At 38.2% G+C, this 17133-nt stretch overlaps 1 protein-coding gene and 1 long non-coding RNA gene across 7 annotated transcripts in view; one reads left to right on the forward strand and one right to left on the reverse strand.

Annotated features, from left to right (window-relative positions):
- SEC24D (SEC24 homolog D, COPII coat complex component) overlaps nucleotides 1-15276 on the forward strand; it is a 110396-nt gene extending 95120 nt beyond the window's left edge. For all 6 annotated transcript variants that reach the window (XM_045055925.1, XM_019829009.3, XM_019829010.3 and 3 more), the window contains exons 20-23: nucleotides 2911-3090; nucleotides 5399-5590; nucleotides 8325-8414; nucleotides 14442-15276. In XM_045055925.1, the coding sequence (XP_044911860.1) occupies nucleotides 2911-3090; nucleotides 5399-5590; nucleotides 8325-8414; nucleotides 14442-14582 (603 nt within the window). In that variant the 3' untranslated portion in view covers nucleotides 14583-15276. The remainder of the gene's footprint in view (nucleotides 1-2910; nucleotides 3091-5398; nucleotides 5591-8324; nucleotides 8415-14441) is intronic.
- Nucleotides 8949-14518, reverse strand: LOC123384965. The gene is made up of 3 exons (XR_006596833.1): nucleotides 14425-14518; nucleotides 13177-13361; nucleotides 8949-9591 (listed from the first exon to the last, which is right to left on the reverse strand). It is a non-coding gene; the product is annotated as an uncharacterized LOC123384965 (long non-coding RNA).
- Nucleotides 15277-17133: the final 1857 nt, after the last annotated feature.

Genomic DNA, 17133 nt, shown 5'->3' on the forward strand with positions numbered 1-17133 from the left:
TAGATATGATTATCCAGCGTGGAGTGGGGAAAATGTAGGGCTTATAAAACTTAGTAACAATAGTATATTAAAATATAGCATTATTTTAAATACATGAAATGGCTGGACTTGGGGTTCTCTTCAGAGAATGTAACTTCAAATGTGCTGCCCTTCCAGAGTTCATTTGTAAGAAATAATATCTGGGGAGAAGTTCCTAAGGAATTCCACTCCTTTACTGTAGAGTCCAAAGTTTCTTTGATCCAAGCAGGACTATTAGGGATCTGGATACTTGGATTATATGACACTGGATCTCAGAAGATCTGCTTTTACTGAATCTCCAGGGCCAGGACTAGCTTGAGATAAGAGAGGCACTTAGTGTGCAAAGTTTAAGGAGGCTCCTACTCTGGAGGTCACATTATAGATGCTGGTTTAACACATATAACTACAAACAACATTAAAGCAATTTGTCAAGCTTACATAAGCAAGGTAGATTCTTTAATAACTCACTGTTCTGAACTTAAGTATGTTACATCATATCGGAGTACAGTGACTTCAAAAGGAAAGTCAAATGGACTTAACTGCAATGTAAGTTTTTTTTTAATTCACTACTACTTCTGTCATTTCAAAACTACAGAAGAATTCTCCAAATTCAAGCAAACTGGACTTACGTGAATTTTTTTTTAAGTTTGTTTATTTTGAGAGAGAGAGTGTGGGGGTGGGGCAGAGAGAGAATGAGGGAGAGAGAATGAATCCCAAGCAGGCTCTGACCTCTCAGCTCAGAGCCCCATGTGGGGCTTGAATTCACCAACTGTGAGATCATGACTTGAGCCAAAATCAAGAGTCAGACGTTCAACCAGCTGATCCACCCAGGCACTCTTCGTTTTCACTCCTTCCTCATCTGTACTTTTTTTCCCCAAGAATAGTGTCCATCTGTTGCCACATTTTCTTCCCCACTATCTCCTTGTTTTCTTTCACCCTAATTCCATTCTTCTATATCAATTTTCCTCCTTATTTACCTCCTCAGTTTTCTTCTTTCTACCCCTTCTCATCCAGGCTCCTCTGATCAGACTTTTAGTCCTGTAGGGTCATCATGGGCCAGGCTCATCCCTTGGTGGCATTTAGGTCAACAGATTTCTAAACTGTCTTAATATGGCCTGATTAATGAGAAGCAACCAGTGAAATTACAAGATAATATTTGAAAAACCATGTGTTTTTCTAAGAATATTCTTAATCCATAATATGTAAGGCCGGATGGCTCTGGGATATGATTATGATCTGGTTCCTACATATTTGATCATATTTTTCCTTGGTTGAAAAAGTGGTAGCAAGTGTTGCCAAATAAAAATCTTTTATGCTAGAGAAAAAAAAATTAGAAGAAGAGTATGAGGAAACATGCATTTAACTGTCTTTGATTCTCTGAAAAGATTAGAAGAGGAGGAACAAACTGCAAAGTAGAATTGTCCTGAAATGTTTTACTAAACCAGTTGGAAAACTGTCTTACACATTCCTTACTTAGTAGATCATGAGAAGAAACTTAGGATGTAAAGGTTTAAGTTGAGGAGTAAATCCTAACAGAGCCCCAAAGGAAATTTTCTTTTCAGGGTGGATTCTGATAAGTGTGTATTCTTTTTCATCATTAAGATAGAACACTAAAAAATAAATCGTGAATTTATAGACCAGATATTTCTATTTGTAAATTGTCATTATCTCCCTATGTATTCCTTTTCTTTTGAGAATATCCTTTCCATTGACCAACTGTTAAATAGAAGGAAGTGACACTCAGATCAATCTTGATTCTTACCTATTTTTATAAAATTGAGTTGAGAGAAGGTTAAACAACACAGACAGATTATTTGTAATTTTTTTACCCATCAAGTTATGTTTCTACAAGTGCTGCATTATGTTGTTATTTGCAGCATCACATTACAATATGTATTTTGAAGTAGAATGAGGTCACATAAGCTAAAGTGGGGATGGAGAGGAGGGTACAGGTGGATTATAAAGACAAAATTAAAATAATTCATTTACTAATTGAAGGTAAAGAAAAAATGAGATTAGGGTTCATCTGGTAGTTAAGTATCTCAAATAGGAAACGTAAGAGGAAGAACATGTTTGTGGAATTGTGGGAGTTTGATTTTGCTTGTTACCATTCAGTAGTGACATACCTAAATCCAGGAAGCATTTCCTATTTTAGTTTGTATCTGTAGTATTGCAATCTTCTTGTTAGGTTTTATCTATTTATATGTCTGTCATCTTTATTGGACTTCAGGCATCTTGTCACGTAGACTATCCCTCGTTCCTCTGAATATTGACACTTTGCTCTATAGAACGCGTGACACAGTGGCATTCAATAAGTGTTTGATGAGTTTATGACTGTGTGAGTTTAAGATGCATGAAGAGCATAAAGAAGAGATATCTCACAGGCAGTCGAAAAAAACACTGTTTTTGAACTGAAGAGGTAGAAGGTGGTAAAATTGATTAGGAATCATTTATTTAACTTTATCTAATAAACGTGTGTGATACTTACTATATGCTAAGTACCATTACATGTGCTTCACAAATTAATAATCATTTAATCCCATGATCATGCTGTTGATCATGGCTATTCCATTTTTAGATGAGAAAACCTGGGAAAAGAGAATGATTTGCCCAGGGTCACACATCTGGTAAAAGGCAGAATCGAGATTGCATTCTAGGCAGAGTGTGCTGACAGCCACCATGCCCAGCTGCCAAAGTGCTAGATAAAACTAAGTGCCGTTCTGTGGGTACCTACTGTGTGCCAGTTTATATGGTCCAGGTGCTTTGTATGGTCTATCATTTAATCCTCAAAATCACCTCAAAAACAATTGATGTTTCTGTCTTAAGGATAAAAGCTCAGGGGTTCTTTCTCATAAAGGTCAAGCACATGAAACAAATGACTTTCTTTTTCAGCTTATTTTACCAGATTCCATGAAAGTATTACCAGTGTACATGAACTGTTTGTTAAAAAACTGTGTGCTGCTTAGCAGACCAGAGATCTCAACAGATGAGCGGGCGTACCAGAGGCAGCTGGTCATGACCATGGGTGTGGCCGACTCTCAGCTTTTCTTCTACCCACAGCTTTTGCCAATCGTAAGTACACTGTGGTGGTGCATTTCCTAGAGGAGTCTGGAAGGGAATCGTATTTTGTCCTTTCCATATGTTATGTCTGGAATATTTTCTTAAGAAGAAGTTTAAAGTCACAAATGCCTTCAGAATGTGTATGTGGGTTCTTTGAGCAAGTTGTGTACATGCGTCAACATGTGCTCAGTATGGTGATGGTGATGGTGATGGTGGGGGATTTGAGGTGTTCCTACTTCAGTGAATTGCTCAGATGATTGCTTTTCTTTTCCTCATTCCCACATTGGCAGATTGAAAAGTCAGTAACAAGTTGGAGCAAGCCAAGCTTCAATTGTTCAAGAAATCTACCTTACAGCATTTAAGGCAACTGATTTGTATCTGTGTATGGGATCTCATGTGCACACATGTATTTGTTTCTATACAATGTATGAATGTCTAAGAGTCACAACATTTCATTAGAATGGCTATGATTAGCCTTGACCAAATACAATTAAGGATTTACAAATCAGCATATATTTGAGGGCACCTGCATTGTATAAGGGACCAACTTCACTTGCCCTCAGAGAATTTACTTTGCAATGTATTCTACTTATTTGAAGTCAGTCATTAATGTCTTGAATGCCCCTGTAATCTAGACTAAGCCCTTTCGCCTTGAGACCTAACAAGTTCAATTTATAATTGAGAGATAAAAGAGAGGAAGACTGATGGCTTATTTCAAATTCTTATATTGAAACTCGTATTCAGGCTCTCAGTAACAATGCAGTCAGTATTAGAAAGACTTAAATTAGGTTGGAAATTGAAAGCTATAATTCTTTCAATCAATATGAATGTTAGGTATAAATTATTACAAAATGATTGATTTTCAGATAAAGTTGGTTTGGCAACAATCTGTATGCCAGAGAAACTAGAACTCTGAGGGATAAGAACATCACCTCTCCAATAAAATCCTCTTACCAAGGTCACCAGTGGCTGACATGTTGCTAAATCCAAAGGGCGGTTCTCAGTCCTTCTCTCTTCTTATTGTCAGCAGCATCTGACACAGTTTATTTCTCCCTCCAGAAACACTTTCTTCACCTAGCTTCTCTGCTTACCCGGCCACTTGTCCTTTCTGCCTTTTCTAGCTTGTCCTCTTCTTTCTGTCAGGCTACCCTGGGGTTCAGTCCTTGGGAAGCTTCTCTTGTCTATCTACGCTCAATCCCGTGTAGGCCTCATCTGACCTTTCAATGCTGTTTATATACTAATGATACCCATGTTTATATGTCCATCCATACCATATGGGTCCTGAACTCTAGATGTGTCTATCCTGTAGCCTATTGAGCATCTCTCTGTGGGTGTGCAATGGGCACCTTAAACCAAGCCCTGATTGCATCTCCAAGCCTGCTCTCCGGCAGTCTTCTCCATCCCCATTTACCACTACTCTCTCATGCCAATTCTTTAGGCCAAAACTTGCGGTCACTCTTGACTGCTTTCATTCCCTCATCCATCACATCTCATTTACCAGCAAACATGTCAGTTCTCCTTTCTAAGAATATTCAGATTCTGACCACTTTCTCTCCACCTCATCTGTCATACCCAGGTTCAAGCACAATCATCTCTCCCATGGACTGCTGCAGTACTCTCCTAACAAGCCTTCATGTGTGCACCTTTGCTTCTTCAGTCTGTGTTTGGCGTAAAAGTTAGAGTGATTCTCTTAAAATAACTGGCCATCCCTCCACTACTCAGACCACTCTGGATTTCCCATTTCAGTAAACACCAAATCTCCTACTGCCTTTGCCAAGTGTCATCTATACTATCTTCCCCTCCTTTCTATCTGACCTCATCTTTTGATCCTGAAACATCGGAGACAGACTCTTGCTTTGGACCTTTGCACCACCTGTCCCCTCCATCTGGAATGCTCTTCCTCAGTTATCCCTATGGCTCCTTCTCTCACCTCTTTAGGTCTACTCAAAAAAGTTACCTTCCCAACAAGCCTTCTTGGATTACCCTATTTAAAATTGTAACCACCAGCACCAGCACTGACATGCCCTATCCCACTTTCCTGCTTCTTTTTTTCACAGTACTTAAAACCACTTAAAATTCGATGTATTTTACTTCTCTTATTTATTGCTTCTTATTTCTTCCAAAAAAAAAATTATTAACTGTTCAAGGCAGCTTAAACAGTGACTGTCTAATAGCTAGAATAATGCCTGGCACATGGTGGGCATTTCTTAAATATGCCCTGGATGGAAAGAAGGGAAGAGGGAGGTGAAAGGAAAAGGGGGAGAGGGGAAGAAAGGAAGGGAAGGAGAACACACTAACTCTCTTGCCTTTGCCTGCACAGCACACGTTAGATATCAAGAGTACTACACTACCTGCTGCTATTCGTTGCTCTGAGGCCCGTCTTTCAGAAGAAGGGATATTCTTATTGGCTAATGGTCTAAACATGTTCTTATGGTTAGGAGTTAGTAGCCCACCAGAACTGATCCAAGGAATATTTAACGTGCCATCGTTTGCACATGTGAACACAGATATGGTAAGTATTTTTTTTTTCATTATTTTTGTGGTAACACACAAACTCTTGAATGTTTTGTGCTCATGTGCAACCATATAATACAAAGTAGAAGAAACGATAATGGCATGCAGTTCTTTATAAGAAAAGAGAATTTCATGTTTTAATGAATAACAATGAGCTGGTATAAAGTTATTTGTATAAAGTATTATCAAATAACCAAAATATATGACTTTAAATAGGGATTGCCAGAACTTCCAGATCATTTGCTATGTGTTAGTCACTGTGCTCTAAATACTTTAAATACACCATTGCATTTAATTCTGTCACAAATCAGTGAGACAGACATCATCATCAACATTTTGTACATGAATTGATTGAGCTTTGGAGACAAGTTCTTTCAGGTAGCAAGTGGCAGAGGTAGAGAGCGAATTCAGTTCTTACACTCGGTACTCTTCTCTGGTGTTGAACTCAGTATTCAAAAGAAAGCAGAAATCTTGCATCCATATTTAGCTACAGAATAAAACTGTGTCAGATTAATGAGTTGCAAAATAACAATCTCACAAAAACAGGTTTTATTCCCCTTTGTTTTAAATAAGTTATATACTCCACTCATTACAAAAGAGATTGTGGATTTGTTGTAAAATGAATACACATGACTTTATTTTTAAAGTATCCTAGGAAAAACCAGCAGTTGTAATTTGTTTGAGAGTATTTATTGCAAATCTTATTTGTAGACCATTGTTGCATGAGCACCATTGCTATGAAGGTTATTGTCTTATTGTACTTCATGGTGCATTTCTTACGAATTCACATGTAGAACTCAGCAGATAGTTTGTTCCCTGAGGCCTCACTTGTATGATGGCAAGATGAATTAAGTCTAGTTAATTCCCCAATTTCTGTTGTGAAGGTAAATACATAATATCCTGGAGGAACGAGCAGGATCAAAATTCCACCTCTCTAGGTGGTCAGTTTAGGGAGCTGCGTATCTGTTATGAATGTCAAAAATGTATTTTGGGGACGCCTGGGTGGCTTAGTTGGTTAAGCATCTGACTCGTGACTTCAGGTCAGGTCATGATCTCACTGTTGTGATCTTGAATCTCGAGTTGGGTTCCATGCCGGATGTGGAGCCTGCTTAAGATTCTCTCTTTACTTCTCCCTCTGCCCTTCTCCCCCCACACACACTCTCACTCTCTCCCTCTCAAAAAAAAAAAAAAATATATATATATATATATGTGTGTGTGTGTGTGTGTGTACATGTATATATATATGTGTATGTGTGTGTGTACATATATATATTTATATTTTAAAAGAATTAAAGGTGTCCATATCCCATTAAGAGACTATTTCTGAAGACTTAGAAACAGTAAGATCTTTGCATGTGGTTAAAATTAAGGAATGATTAGAGATGCAATTTTTAAAAAATAAAAAAGTTCAATAGACAAAGGACTGTGAATCTGAAGAATGTTTATATAAAATTTAAGGAAGCCTCCTCATCTGTCACAATGTATTGTTAGAGTAAGTGTTAAATGCGTATTGGCTGAATTTGCTGAATGTACATATGAAATCACCAGTCTCTCTACCACAGAGCAGCAGATTAGTAGGTTTGTGCTTATATCAGTGTGCCTCCTTCGACCTTCTTCAAAAAAAATAAAACAAAAGAAAAAGCAAATGTCACTTTGATTTTAGAAACAGTTGGCACTTCGAAATATGTATGTGACGTATACTTATGTTGTTTGTTACATAAAAAGATCTACCTTAATGTCAAAAAATACACATAGGGGATGGAATGTAAATATAAATAATGAATTTTCTGCCTTTTTCTTTCTTTCTTTTTTTTACAATTCCTGTGACAAATACCGTCCAAGATCTTTTCCTGAGGCTTGAGACTTTGTGGTAAAATGTTCTACATTTTTTTTAAGTTTTCCCCATTTATTTTATTAAAACAATTTTTTTTAATGTTTATTCATTTTTGAGAGAGAGAGAGAACATGAGCGAGGGAGGGTCAGAGAAAGAGGGAGACAGAATCTGAAGCAGGCTTCAGGCTCTGAGTTGTCAGCACAGAGCCCGACACGGGGCTCAAACTCACGAGTTGCAAGATCATGATCTGAGCTGAAGTCACTTAACCGACTGAGCCACCCAGGTGCCCTGAATTTTACTGTCTTACTGGAAGAAATGAAATTCAGATTCTTCATGTCCCCTGAAGGCCATGTGCAGTAGTTATCTTTTATAAACTATTAGCCAGATTTCAGAAACATCTCAGGGGGTACATTCCCCTTGAGAAATCAGCATTTGGTGGTTTGTTTTAATCTTGGAACAGTAGTATTTGGATGGTGTTTTCTAAACATGGTCATGATTCACGGTCCTGCAACTGATCCACTGAAGGAATAAAGTACATCCTTTTCTCCTGTGACAAAGCCTTGAAAGAGACATCTTACAGAGGGATTAAACATCATGGTGTATGATCCAAAGATATCCTTTGCATAAAACATATACCTGTTGTGTCATTTAAGTGATGTACACGTGTCAAATTTCAGACAATATTTATTTTCAAATGATGGAGAGTAAATTAGTGGAAATGTATGCCAATAAGAATGAGTAATTTTCAGTGCATTTTTTCACAATTTTTGGTTTTTAGGTAAACAGACTAAGCCAAAAATCAAATATATGGTGTAGAAGGATTTTTTTTTAACTTTAACATTCTAATAATCTCATTACCAATTACACTGAAACTTAACTTTGATTTTCTCAAATTTAGACATTACTGCCTGAGATTGGAAACCCGTACTCTCAAACACTCAGAATGATAATGAGTATTATCCAACAAAAGAGGCCATATTCAATGAAGGTAAGAATGAGATTTTATTTTTTCCTTTATTCAAATTTTTAAAAAGATTTTACTGTTATTTTTTAATTAATTTATTTATATTCAAGTTAGTTAACATACAGTGTAATATTGATTTCAGGAATAGAACCCAGTAATTCATTGCTTACATATAACACCCAATGCTCATCCTAACAAGTGCCCTCCTTGATGCCCATCACCCATTTAGCCCATCCCCCCCACCTCCCCTCCAGCAACACAACACTTTGTTCTCTATATTTAAGAGTTTCTTATGGTTTGCCTCCTCTCTGTTTTTATCTTCTTTTTCCTTCCCTTCCCCTGTGTTCATCTGTTTTGTTTCTTAAATGCCACATCTGAGTGAAATCATATTATATTTTTCTTTTTCTGACTACCTTATTTCGCTTAGCATAATACACTCTAGCTCCATCCATGTTGTTGCAAATGGCAAGCTTTCATTCTTTTTGATCACCAAGTAATATTCCATTGTGTATATATACCACATCTTCTTTATCCATTCATCAGTCAATGGACATTTGGGCTCTTTCCATAATTTGGCTATTCAAGTTTTTTTTTTTTTAATTTCATTACAGACTTTTAAAATGCATGTCCTATATTTTTATAACATGATCTTTGATAGAAAACTCACACTGACCTTAAAAATCTACCCACTTAACAGATACAAACATAAAAAAAAATAGATATCACCACAGGTTAACCATGGGTTACTTTAGTAAGTACTAACTTAGTAATCATGCAGATCTTCATGGCTTAATAGCAACTGATTTCATTAACAGACTGTGGAATGACTGCTTCAGTGCTTAAAACTACTTAATTACAGAAGTATCATTCAGAACATTTTTTAAATTTTTTTTATAACTTCAGAATTGTGATCTCTGAGTTTTGTTATCCTAGCCCTTCTAAGCCCTTCAAGGCCTCAAGTTTGGGTAAAAGAATATAAAATATCTATAATTCAGGAAAATTATGCCTTATTACCAAGTCCCAGCTACTCACCCATCTTCCTTCTCAAGTTAATATTGAGAAGATTCAATATTAAAGTCTCCTAGAATTTGAAATGTACAGATGATGGTGGTTTATTATGGTGCTATTCCCTGCAGAAGTGTAAGACATTCACCTAGACGCAGGCCTTTACAACATTCAGGATATTATGGGCCATTTTCCCCTGAAACATAAATATGATAGTAATCTAAGTCAGTATCATGATTGTGAAAGATATTCATGCATGCAAACATCAACTTTAGGCAGAGCTTAGGTAAATTGAACTAATGAAGAGCTTTATAACTTCTAGGGTGCCTCGGTGAGCACAGAACCTTTCCAGAACTATTTTCACACCACACACAGTTTTAAATTTTTTTAATGTTTATTTTTGAGGGAGAGAGGAGGGGGTGGGGAGGAGAGAATGTTTGCAGGAGGGGCAGAGAAAGAGAGAGAGAGAGAGAGAGACACAGAGGATCCCAAGCAGGCTCTGCACTAACAACAGAGAGCCTGATATGGGGCTCGAAACCATGAACCGTGAGGTCATGACCTGGGTGAAGTCGGACGCTTAACCAACTGAGCCACCCAGGTGCCCCTACTTGGGTTCAGTTTTAGGGAAAGACCTAGAGATGGCAGAGAAGGCTCAAACTAAACACATTCTTCACATGACACTGAACACCCTCGAGGCATGTAATGAAACCTAAGGTCTCATGAAACAAACATTGAAAAGCACTGGTATTGAATACATAGCAGTGATGATCCGTGTACCTTTATCCTAGCTGCAGCAGCTACATCCCCACAACCTGCCTCATTTGCAGAGAAGAGTCTAGACTAAACATAGAGATCATGTGCTCAAGAGCCTCTCCGTCTAGGAAAGATAAAACTTGTCTCTCTGCTTTCTCCCACCTGCTCCAATAGTGGGAGGTCATGTTAGCTTTAATTATAAAAATACCTGGGGGGCATCTGGATTGCTCAGTGGATTAAGCTTCCTACTCCTGATCTCAGCTCAGGTGTTTATCTCTGGGTCATGATTTCAAGCCCTGCATTGGGCTCTGTACTGGGCATGAAGCCTACTTAATCAATCAATCAATCAATCAATCTGGGATAAGCTCTGAATATATGTGAATAAGATAAAAGCAGTTGCATGTTAAATAATTTTGGCTTGAATACTTAAATCAGATTTTTTATGTGCCACTTGCAAATGTATCTGTTGTTTATAAGATTTCTTTGGCCTCTTCAAGAGGTATATTATCTGTATAACAAATTTGATCTACAGATGTTAGAGTTGAAAGGAAGCTAGAAGATACCTCATTCACCTGCTGCCTTTCAGCTCCCTCTAACACCATCTAACAGATAGTAAGGTGAGACTCAGGAGCTCACTCACTTGGTTACTGTCTCAGAGCTAGATCAGGACAGATGCAGGCCTAACTCCAATGCACTCAGCATTGATACCTTTGTCTCTGACATTTGAAAGTAGACTACATAAAGAAAATAAAAACACATTTATAGAATCTTTAAATCTCTTCTAAAGAGTCAAGGTTGAATAGGAGAACAAAAACTGGACTGGAAGGGTCAAGAACACAAAATCAAATCCAGAAGCCACTGCTACCTTCTAGGCTACGCTAATTAGCTTTTCAGACCATCGACTCTTTTAGACCTCATCATTGTCTGCCTAAGTCTTACTTTGTGGAGGAACAAAAAAAGATTTCTCTCACAGTATATCTGGGAATATTACCTCAAATATCTCACTGATAAATTCTAGTCCTGCCCTGCTCAAAGTTCTCTGTGCTCCAAGTGTTTGCCATTCTCTTCTTCGTGTGTTTTCTACATAACTCCCCTCCCACTGGCTTCTTTCTAGTTTATAAGCTGTTCAAATCTACTTTCATTGAATCTTCTTTCTCCAAGATTCTGTTTCCCTTTCCTTTTATTTCATTCTACAAATTTGTATCAAATGCTAGCAATGTACCAGGCATTGCATGTTTCTTGAAAAAGTCATCTGTTAACTGCTTCTATTTCCTTATTCCCATGTCTCCAGTTATCTGAAAATGGCCAAACCGCCAAGAAATTCATTCTCAGTCCCTTTACAGCATTTACAAAATCGAATGCTACCTGTTTTCTCAAATGTTCTCTTCTGTCAGCTTTTAGAGCATCATATTCTTATGATGCTCCTTTCTCACTGAACTTTTTCTTTGGCTTCCTTTCATTTATCTGCCCCTTAAGAAGAGCTGGTGTTCCCCTTAGTTGTGTTTGTGGCTCTCTTCCCATTCAGTTCATTCTTTGGGGGCCACCCTAATCACTCTCATCATTTATCTACTTCTTATGAGGCAGGCAATGAGAAATGAGAATGGCTTTGAAGGACAATGATTCCTTTTTTAAAAATTTTTTAATTTTTTAAAAAAATTTTTTTAATGTTTATTTTTGAGACAGAGAGAGACAGAGCATAAATGGGGGAGGGTCAGAGAGAGAGGGAGACACAGAATCTGAAGCAGGCTGCAGGCTCTGAGCTGTCAGCACAGAGTCCGACACGGGGCTTGAACTCACGGACTGTGAGATCATGACCTGAGCCAAAGTCAGACGCTTAACTGACTGAGCCACCCAGGTGCCCCTGAAGGACAATGATTCCTTAAGGCCACTGGTACTGTGACCTGGAAAATATAAACTGGGACCACTTGAAATAGTACTTCCATGAAGAGGGTACCTAAGAGGTTGGGAGGGACACCAGCAATGATCATTTTAATATTCTCTTCCTATTCTACAAAGCTATGTCCCTCCCTATGGAAATGTAAAGGGAGAAGGATTATAAAATATGGATTCCCCAATCCACCCCAGTATTTTTTTCCTCATCTTTGTGTGATCTTAGATCTTGGCATGTCAAGACAGCTAAGACAGTTTGCCATACTTCCATGAATCTGCTACCTGAGACCATCCACTATAGTTTCTGTGCCATCCTGGAATGACTGGTGGCCGGCTCAACTTCGTAGAGACTCAAATGGTACAGCAGGATATTTGTTACTTAAAGCTCAGTTTCTCCCAAGGCTGAAATTCATTTCCTATTCTATTTCCCACCTCAGATCATAGCCAAACACACTTCATCAAAGGAGGTTTTACAGTGAGCATCATGGGAAAATGGCAGCAACAGAGAATACCCCTCAGATGTGTAGTATGAACTTCTTCCCATTAATTTCCATAGAGAAATTAAATTCTAAAGAAATTGGATCCTCAAATTCTTCCCTTCATAATGTCTCATTCTGCCCAGCCTCAGCCTGGGCTGTTTCACTGAGGCCAAACACATTGCCGTTGCCCATCACGGCCAATAGTAGAATCCTAGTGGCATGTGGGAAAAAGTGGATACCACCAGTAAAAAAGAAAATGGCCTTGGCTTCAGGCTCACCAGGATGCAAGTCTTAAACTCCTTTGGAGAAGTTTCCCTCGAAGGTTAGTTTTGCTCCCCCATGTTGGGGTGGAGCACACCTGTCCAACATAGCTGTTCCCGTGCTGCCTCCCCGTGCCAGGCACTGACACCTGAAAGCCAAGACATCACACGTGTCCATATCCACATAGAATTAGCTGAGTTGTGTGGTAGCAGCAGCAGCAGCAGCAGCAGCAGCATTGTATTTTAATCAGGTCAGGGGTGGTTTAAAGCTTATCAGCCTAGGGCCCAGGCCAAAATAACATAAAGGAGAAAAGCAAACTATGTTGACAAAATTATCCTGCTTGATAACTAAAGCAAAAGTGGGGAGGGTCAGGCCCTCCTAGTCAAAATGGCAGATACCTTCCTTGCTGCAGCTGGTAACTGCAGACCTTTCTGGTGGTTTCACCTGGTGAGAGGAAGTGAGGGGATACCATGGCTCCTCCAAATTATACAGGAAGCAGGCAGGGGGACATTGTTTTGCATGTGTGGCTCCATTAACTCCACTCATAGCTCAATCAGATCATCAGACCATCATCTCTGACTTCCTGAAACAGAAGTGAGTAGGGACCAGCTAGATAGAAGGGCTCCAAGTGTTCATGACAAAGCTACCCGCTTCTGGGCTTCTTTCCCCTGCACTTCTTCCCCTAGAGCAGCACTGTCCAAATAATGCAAGCTGCAGATGTAATTCTAAATTTTCTAGAAGCGATGTTAAAAATGTAAAAAAAAAAAAGTCATTTTAATAATATATTATTAATCCAGTATATCCAAAATATCATTTCCACATGTATAAGCAGTTACTGAGTTTTGCATTTTCTTTTTCCTACTATGTCTTAGAAATCCATCGTGTATTTTACATTTATAGTACAACCCAGTTCATACTAGCCATGTTTCAAGTGTTCAATAATCACACATAGCTGATGGCTACAGTACTGGACAGCGCGGCCCTAGATAATTTCTATAAGCAGGGAACAAGAGTCCCCTGTGCGATCCACCTCGGTGGTGCCTCTCAGATCTCCTCCCTTTCCACCATCACTGCTCTGTAATTCAGGTCCTGACCATCTCCCACCTACACACCTCCCAACTGCTTCCTACCTAGCTTCCCTCATCTCCTAATGCATTCTGTATGCTACCAGTTCACTGTCTCATTTTGTTCTGCAGCACTTTCACTGGATCACAACCCCTACGAAAGCTTAGACTCATTAAGGTAGTTTGTCCCTAACCTTCCACTGACTTTAAGACTGTTAACTCACATCTAGCCATGTCTGTCTTTGGCACATGGTACATGGCACCCCGTTATGGAATGCTCTCTAAACCCTACCCCACCCCCATCCTTAAGGAAATCCTACCTTATCCTTTAAGGCTCAAGCGATAGTTAACTACCACTGTGAAGCCTTTCACATAATGGTTTTTCATGTTTCATTGTTGGAACTTACAGTTGTATGTCTTGGGTTTTTATGGTTTTGGGGCCAGTGCCTCCCTCCACTCTAGATAATAAGCACTGTCCCATCATTTTACAAGGCCTCACACACAGTGGACATTATGTAATTTGGGTGAAATTGAAGCATGTGTAATTGAGCCACATTCGGAGAATGTTTATAAATCACCTACCTTGTTATTTTTCCTAGCTGACAATAGTAAAGCAGCGAGAGCAGCCAGAAATGGTTTTCCGACAGTACCTGGTAGAAGACAAAGGACTTTATGGAGGATCATCTTATGTGGATTTCCTTTGTTGTGTTCACAAAGAGATCTGCCAGCTGCTTAATTAATTGAATCTTCTCTGTTGTTGATGTTGCATTTTTAAGGAGATCATCTCCTTCTTGGTGCCTAATTCTCCCGATGATAACAGGCTAGTTTTGATTTCTTGCTCATTTTCAAAATAGCTTTCCAAGAGGACATTTAGGACTTCAGCTTTGGTGCTCAGGTATAAAGTCAATGAAGGTACAGTGGTACCTTTTAAAGGGAACAGTCTATTTCTGATTGCACAATTTTTAACTGTTAAAATCGATACAGTTTGCATTTCATGAAAGGCATAGTTTACAGAACTGTAAACATTCTTAATTTTCTTTCTTTGTGCTAGACATATAAATTATTTTTCAAAATGTATAGATTTGGGGTAAAAAGTTGTCTTGGCTCTCCCATTTGCAGTGAGGGAAAAAAACAATTTTTACATTATACCTAATTTTTTAAAACCATGTAACACCCCTTGAACATGTTTTTCAACTTAAGGTTTGCATAGCAGACTTTTAATAACCTTGGAATCTATTTGGTAGAACAATTTGTGTTCTACATTTTTTTTTCATAATTATATGTTGTGTATGTTAAAACTATTTTCCAGTTGTTGTTTTGTCTATAAAACTGTCTTTATCTATATTCTTAATGGTTCTCTGTACAATTTTGAGGGTTTCTACCTGTATATAATGGATCTTAACCAGTACCAATAAATCACTTCATATGCTCTTACTCAACAGGTAGAGATCATTTTTTTAGGTATTTTGAGATTTTAAAATAAGGGTCATACTGTGTCTTGGATAAAAGTTGTTTACAAGGCTCACTAAGAAAAAATGGGGAAAATTATTATTATTTTTTTTTTTGAGGGTTGGGAAGTGTTAAGTGAATAAATCAGTCTAGGAAATATCAGAGACCATGTACTTGAGAACTGCATTTTTAAAAATTCTCCAGTATGTCCTTATGGGCAAATAATAGAAATGGGGTATATGAGATCATTATTAATAAATAAATATAAACCTAGGAGAGTGGTTTTGAGTGGTATGACACAGGCATCTGTCCTGTATCCGCCCTAATTCAATTCTGATACTAGTGATATGAATAAATAATAAGAGTTAAGTATTCTGAGTACATATAATGTTGTAAGAAGTGCACTATATGTTTTGAGAACATTTATTCCTCACAGCAACCCTAATCTTATTACCAGCCCATTCACAGATGAAGAGATAGGCTTGAAGTGAATAAGTCAGGACCTTGTCTACGATTGCATGGCTAGTAAGGTTTATTTATAAATCAGTAGATGTCATGAAATTGAGTAGAATAACAAATACACTGACAGAATTAAAATCTCTTCCCATGTTAACTGGCATGATGTTTCAGACTGACTCGGATGAGTTTAACAAGAAGAAATGTATGATCCTGAACTTGTGTCCAGAAAAATGAACATGCAGATGCTCCTTGGAAACAACGGTATTTAAAACAGAACCAAGGGAGTTTGTCAGCATGAATCTGTAGTGAGATGAAAACAAATGTGATCTCAAGTTACTCTATTACCAGAATAACCTCTCAGATGAGTATAGCTACTCTGAGGTGAAACCACATTGAGATGCGTGTTCAGTTCTAGGCACCATGCTCCATGTGAACTAGAAGCCCAGAGCACATTCCTTGATTCACTCGATGATAAGTCTCTGATTGCTCTGTATGTTCCCTAGGGTAGAAGACCAGAAACAATATGTAGAAGTGACAAGGTGCCACTCAGTTGAAAGAAGAACCTACTAAGTAATTAGATGCTCAAAGAGTGTGCCGTTCTGGGAGGTAGTGTGTTCTACATATTTATTTATTGCACATCTTCTATGTGCCAGACGCTATGCCCTCTACTGGAGAGACAGACAACAGTGAGCAGCACAAACAAAATCCTCTCCATTTCTATAATTACAGTAGTTTTCATAAATGCTGTGACATGCCATAGTATTTTGTTATTTCATATATAAATTTTATATTACACATTTTATGTGTATATATGTATAAATTTATAATATATATTTACATATGTAACATAGAAATAAAATCAGGTATATGTGATATGACCTAGTCTAGCTAGCGGGCACGTATAGTCAGTAAAGATTTCCCATTAGTTATATTAAAGCTGGGACCTGAAAGAATTAGTAGACATTAGCCAGGTAAATGAGAGTATTGGTAAATATGTATGAAGGCTCAGAGCGGGAGAGAGCACCTATCACACCCTTTCAAGAAACTTGCAGAACTTAAACTTAGCTGGAACTTACTAGGGAGAGACAAAGTGGCAAAAGATAAAGCCTAAGGGATAGTAAGAGTGAGTCCTAGTCAAGGGGGAGTTTAGATTTAATCCTAAAGGCAAAATGAAGACATTCAAACTGATTTCAGTAAGTGACAGGACTGTCTTTAGGAAGATCACTCTGGGGTTGTAAAGTGGTAGAACTAGAAGCAGAAACACCACTTAGGAGGTTGAGTAGTCTACTGGAGTATATGGCGGCCTGGACTAAAATAACAGAGGGTTTTGACAGAGGGAGATAAGGAGATGAAGTTAGTGAAGGAGAAGTGTTTCCCTCAGAA

The sequence above is a fragment of the Felis catus genome, chromosome B1, assembly GCF_018350175.1.
Source record: "Felis catus isolate Fca126 chromosome B1, F.catus_Fca126_mat1.0, whole genome shotgun sequence".
Classification (NCBI taxonomy): domain Eukaryota; kingdom Metazoa; phylum Chordata; class Mammalia; order Carnivora; family Felidae; genus Felis; species Felis catus.